We start from the raw sequence: 6,000 nt of genomic DNA, 5'->3' as shown, positions 1-6,000 counted from the left end.
AGCCATGCCCCGTGCTGCATGCGAGCGGCAGGGAGCTGTGCTCTCAGCATTTTCCAGGTCGCCCCATGCTGCAGCCGCCCAGCCCAGCGTGCAAGAGCCCCGGCGTGACTCATCCCGGCCCCGCTGTGGGCGACCGTGTTTCTCACTGCTTCTGCCCCGCCAGGTCATAAAGCACGCGGGTGTGGAGAGGCTTTATGGGTTTGAGGAAACGTTTATGGGTTTGAGGAGACGTTTAAGGGCTCCAGGAGACGTTTATGGGGTTTAGGAGACATTTAAGGGGAAAGGGGGAAGGAAATGGCGGCAGCTTGCCCCCCTCTTGTCAGAGTGTTTTGAACTGAGGGCACACCAGCCCAACTGCTTAATACACAGGGAGATGCCAACTAGACACCCCCAGGCGGTGTCCTGTTGCCTGTAGGGGCAGCACAGCGCCCTATAGCTGCTGGGCCGCCTTTGGGGACAGCCACAACCCCACAGAGCCGCACTCAACCCCCCCACTCCCACCCAACCGCTCCCTTTAGCGGCCGCAGCCCCGCGCATGCGCGTCACGGAGGCGGGGCGGGGCCGCGGCTCCGAGGGCTCCGCCCCGGGAGGGGGCAGGGCCGCGCTGTGCCGGGGCGGCGGCGGCGGCGGCTCCGGTGGGGCGGGGAAGGGAAGGGAAGGGGAAGGGGAAGGGACGGGGACAGGGGCGGGGGAGGACCGGCACGGCACGGGAAGGGAAGGGAAGGGAAGGGTCGGGCTGGGCCGGTGGGGTCGGAGGAGCGGCCAGCATGGAGCACCACCAGCCCGCCAGCCGATACCGAGTGGTGAGCGCCTTGTCCCCGGCGGGGAGGGGGGCGAGCCCTTTCCCCACCCTTTATATTTTATTTTTTAAATTAATTGTTTTTATTTATTTATTTATTTATTTTCCCACCCTATTTTTCTCGGCCGCCTCTCGCTTGGAGGCAGGGGGCTGTGGGTCGCAGGCGGGTGACCTTCAGGCGTTGTGCTCCGTGCGGGTTTGCCTCCTGCCCGAGCTGCTGGCACCGCCTGCTTTATTTTCATTATTTTCATAGTTGTTATTATTTTGCAGTTACTGATTTATGGTCGGTTGTGCCCCTCTGTGGGTCTTGTCGCTGGTTATACCCATCCAGAACCCTGTGATTCCGGACCAGCCTCGTTTAATATCAGTTGCTCTCAATATAAAAGGTTGTTGGTCGAAAAAGAGGATGTGAGCACAGCCCGTGTCCCCAAAAGTTTCCATTTAATCCCTTGCTTCCTTCTGCTTTATGGCTTTGCTGCGTACATAACTTACGCTGTGAAAGCCTGAAATCTCTGCTCGTATATCCTGTTTCTTCTATGATCGTTTGCCCAAGTGCTGAATTTATCTTACTGGTTTGTTTTTGTTTTGTTTTGTTTTTTTTTTTTTTTTTTACATCTCGAGTATTGAAAATAACGTCGACAGAAGTCATCACGTCCACTTCTGTACATACCTTGTATGTCCGAGGCTTCTTTACACATTTCTCCAGATATAAACGTTGCCTCTGGGTTGCAAGCGATCAGCTTGCTTTACATTTTAATGTAGAAATAAAAGCTGATATCTATATTCAGGTTCCTCAGTCGTGACGTACAAAACGAGAGCAGCAAATACCTTGTTACAGGTCTGGCATATTTCTGTTGAGAGCTCGGCAAGCGGTGTGGGAGGTTGCTATATGCTCTTGGGTGATGGTACACTGGGACTGTCGTAGATGAGCAGACCCAGCAGCCTGTGACTTCTGAGGAGCGCCGTGTGCCTTGCGTACAGCAGCGGGTCCCAAAGCGCTTTGTGGGTCAGTGCTTCTCTTCCTGTGCCACATGACCGTAATTTAGCTAAAGTCAGCAGAAGTCCTGAAGTCATTCCTTCCTTTTTTTTTGCAGAGGAGAATGGGAATGCTGGCAGACTTTTTTTTTTTAACAGCCTTCAAATGCGGTATCCTCCCCAAGGCCTAAAATAACCTGGGTATGTTTTAAAAGTTTAAAAAAATAATAATAATTCTGTTATTCAAAGGAGTAGAGTAGAACACGGGAGGATGGAACAAAGAAATAATTTGTTACTAGTGTTTTAAGTTACATCTGTAACTTCCAGCTGTGATGCTGATGCCTAGCTTTGCAGAAATGCTTCTTGGTGTGGCCTTCCGAAAGGGCTAATCTTAATGTTACACAGTAGGTGTTACTCTTCCCCATGTATGTTAAATTTTGTGGCCAATTTATGTCACTGAGGTTTTGTTAGAGAAGTGTCTCTGAAGCCTTTGTAATTACAGCACGTTAAGTTCCATTGAATTTATTGTAAGTCATAATGAAAGTGCAATTTTAATCTCTGATGTACTCTGAAGTTTAAAATACCTTCCTATTTACTATCCCATAGGTAAGACCATGTTGTTTGATTTTCTCTCCATTATATCTGACTGTCAGACATCGAGATTTTTGTAATACTTACTGTGTTGGGTCAGAGAATAGAAGGAACCAAGCAATTGCAGATGTACTTAATTAGCACCTGATTATTCAAGCTTGTGATCTTAAGTGTTATGAGGTATTTGCTTATGTAATGTCTGTGATAGGTAGTAGGCAGTAGATTATTGCAGATTTTATGGTCATGTCCTAATCCTTGAGGACAAAATATAGAAATGAAATACTACTTAACGTGGCTAATACTGCATTGGTTTTGTGCATGTACCACTCCCTGAGTGCTAAGCTTATGAAATCTGACCAGTTCTGGTATGTTCACTCTACGTCCTTTACTTTTTGCCTTCATGAGTAATAGCAAGAACTCCTTTTTTTTTTTTTTTTTTTTTCTTTTTTTTTCCTTTAGTTCTGCCTTTACTTCTAACTGATCTTTTTCTTTTCTTCTTTGTCTATTCAGTGCAAGTTCTCTTCTAAGTAATAACAATTATTGGCTTACGTTTCTGTTCATAGCAGTAACAGTAGGACTTCAGTGAAGTTGAAGGAGCTATCTCACTGCTCTCTCTTCTTGTTTGTGGCTTCTTTAAACAAGTTAAAAAGCTTCAAGAATTATGAGCACTTGAATTTTAAGCTTTTGCACCACAAGCCACTTTTAGCACTTTTAATGAGATAGAATATCTGATCATAAATTTAGCCCTCGTTTTTTCTTATTTTTTTTTTTTTGACAGAAACACTACTAATGCTTCATTCTGCATCCTATTCTTTCTTTTGCATCTGTATTTTATTTAAAAAGCATTTCAAAAACGTTCAAACGATGCAACTGCTAAAAAGCTGCTGTTTGGAATTGCAGCGAAGTAAGTGTTGTAAACTAAGAGTGGGCAGTAAATCAGCATTATGTAACTGTCTGCCGCAGGCATGTGTGACTTGTATTGCTCTCTGCCCCTCCTTTTTTGTCCTCCCTTTATAGGGCAAAAAGACAACTAATTGATGGGTAAGAACTTGTCATGCTTTCCTGCAGGAATATGACATCAGAAATAAATCAGCCAATCTTTGCTGTCTTGCTTTACTTCCTTTCCCTCCCCCCCCCCCCCCTTCTTAGTCACTTACATACTGCAATTCTGTTGGTAAATGACTTAAAACTTCAATCCAGGCATAATCAGTTCAGTTGTTTTCCTTTCTCCTTGCTGTCTTTTTTTGTTTTGTTTTGTTTTGTTTGATTGTTTTCTTCCCCTATTCTGCTTGTTAGTAGACAAGCGGAATGAGGCATCAACTCTAGGAAAATGATAATCAAAAATTCTTCAGTGATCACTTTCCTGATTCTTTTTAACTTCTTGCTCTTTGTCATCTGACTTTAATTTGTGCATTGCTATCTTGCTGTCTGAAATGTTTGCTCATAGTCCAACTTGTTTGCAGAAAAAGATGACTCAAATGATGCTTCGTGAATCTCTACCGAAGCGAAGCAAAAGAAAGGCAGCTGTTTTCTGCAGTGCATAAAACTGAGTGAGCAACCAAGTCCTAAAGCTTGGGATTGCCTTTTTCTGTGAAATGTGGTTTTCCAGGTAACTGTGTCATGAGGGAAGACTTCAAATATATGTGTGATCTAGGTGCATAAAACCAATGAAAAGCTCTAGAATTTATATTCTGAACTGCTTAATAATTATAACTCCCCCCTGGATGTTCCTGATGAAAGCTTTAGGTTGTTTTTCTGGGATCAGGTAGCCAGCGATCTTTGATTTGTATGGGAGGTCATATCTATATAGGTGAATGGTAAAATGGCTAGGTAGGTAGAGCCAGAAGCAGCTGTCCACATGGGTGTCAGTTTAGCTGTCACTGGACTTGCTGTTGTCACAGGAGCACCTAGAGTTTGGTGGGGTTTGGGAATGCTGCTGTGATTTGTGAGTGATGTGTGATGCAAGACTCCCAAGACCTCAGCCTGCTATTGTATGGCACTATATAGGATTAAAGAGGATTAAAGAAACTTTTTTTTTTTTATAGGTGTGTGAATCTTATATAAAAGTTAAGATGTGTATGCTTTTTAGGAACAGGATGAAGAAATGAAAGTTGCTGCTATAAATACTTCATTCCAGTTAATTCCCCTGCATAGTGCTACACGTTGTGAATAGTTTTAAAATTATCTCAGGTAATGCTTAATGATCTGCATCTCTTCTGTGGTGGGTTGACCTTGGCTGGCTGCCGGCTGGCTGCCAGCTGCCCACCACGCTGCTCTCTCACTCCCCCTCCTTGGCAAGGCAGGTGAATGGGAAATGTAGGAAAATAGGATGAGATACCTCATGGACTGCGATAAGGACGGGGAGATCGCTCACCAGTTACTGTCACAGGCAAAACAAACTTGATTCGGGGAAGACTAATTTATGGCCAATTAATAAAAGTAGAGCAGTAAGAAATAAAGAGAACACTAAAACTACATTCTCTCTACCCCCCTTCTTTTAGGCTCAACTTTAATATTAACTCTTCTACCTATTTTACCAGCCCCAAGTGGCACAGGGACATGGGGGCTGCAGTCAGCCCATAGTGCTTTGTCACTGCCACTCTTTTCTCCTTTTCCTTCTCTTCTCCTGCTCCAGTGTGGGGTCCCTCCTGTAGGATACAAGTCCTTCAGGAACTGCTCCCACACGGCTCCGTACCACGGGGTCCATCCCCCAGGAGCAAATTGCTCCAGCACAGGTCCCCCACGGGAGGCAGCTCCCCCCAGACCCCCTGCTCCTGTGTGGGCTCCTCTCCACGGGCTGCAGCTCCGGCCCGGGGCCTGCTCCTGCGGGGGCTCTCCATGGGCCGCAGCCTCCTCCAGGCCACATCCACCTGCTCCACTGGGGGCTCCTCCACGGGCTGCAGCGTGGAGATCTGCTCCATGTGGGACCCATGGGCTGCAGGGGGACAGCCTGTTCCACCAGAGGCCTCTCCACAGGCTGCTTTGGCCAGCGGTGGGTTCCTTTTGGAGCTGGCTTGAACTGGTCCCCTCTGACGTGAGGGAAAGGGGGGCAGCTCCCAGTCTCTTAGAGAAAAAACACCCCTGCAGCTTCCTGCTACCAAAACCTTGCCACATAAACAGTACATCTTAACTCCATTGTCATTGACTCTTTCCTCTCACAATGTTATCTGGTTGAACCTTAATCAAAGTCAAATGGTCTTTGTAGGTCTTACATAAACATGAAAGTCAGCCTACACAGGAAATGTGCACAAAAGAAATTTTCTCCTTCCTTTCTTTTCATGGGACTAAGTAGTGGCTGGCAAATAAATAAAACCAAACACTGATTATTCAGCATCTTTAAAATGAGAACTCTAGCCTATATCTAACATTTATTGGTTTTGGAGCGCTCTTATGTAATTGGTATTACCGAACAGATTGAGCCAGTTTACATTAGGGAGACTTCTGTTGCTTTCCACAGATCTGATTGTGAAGTCAGACCTGGAGATAAGATGTTGCACTTAAGAGATTCAGTTTATGGTACTGAAGAATACTGAGTAAAGATGCATTAAGTGATAAGCTTTGCTGTTGCTTGCCTATGACAGTTAAGCTGGCCCTTCCAGGGGTACAAACCTCGTATTCATTGAAGATAAAGTTTT

General features: G+C 45.5%; 1 protein-coding gene across 3 annotated transcripts in view; it reads left to right on the top strand.

Annotated features, from left to right (window-relative positions):
• Positions 1–703: 703 nt before the first annotated feature.
• The window catches only part of NDFIP2 (Nedd4 family interacting protein 2), a 47,256-nt gene continuing 41,959 nt past the window's right edge, over positions 704–6,000 (top strand). For 2 of the 3 annotated variants that reach the window (XM_032181755.1, XM_032181745.1), the window contains exon 1: positions 704–803. In XM_032181755.1, coding sequence (XP_032037646.1) covers positions 768–803 — 36 coding nt within the window. In that variant the 5' untranslated portion in view covers positions 704–767. Of the gene's footprint in view, positions 804–1,910; positions 1,976–6,000 lie in introns of those variants that run through there. The other variant, XM_032181764.1, reaches the window with a different exon arrangement.

Source organism: Aythya fuligula, chromosome 1, assembly GCF_009819795.1.
Source record: "Aythya fuligula isolate bAytFul2 chromosome 1, bAytFul2.pri, whole genome shotgun sequence".
Classification (NCBI taxonomy): domain Eukaryota; kingdom Metazoa; phylum Chordata; class Aves; order Anseriformes; family Anatidae; genus Aythya; species Aythya fuligula.
The sequence above is the reverse complement of the archived record's forward strand: the minus strand, read 5'-3'. Positions and strand labels throughout refer to the sequence as shown.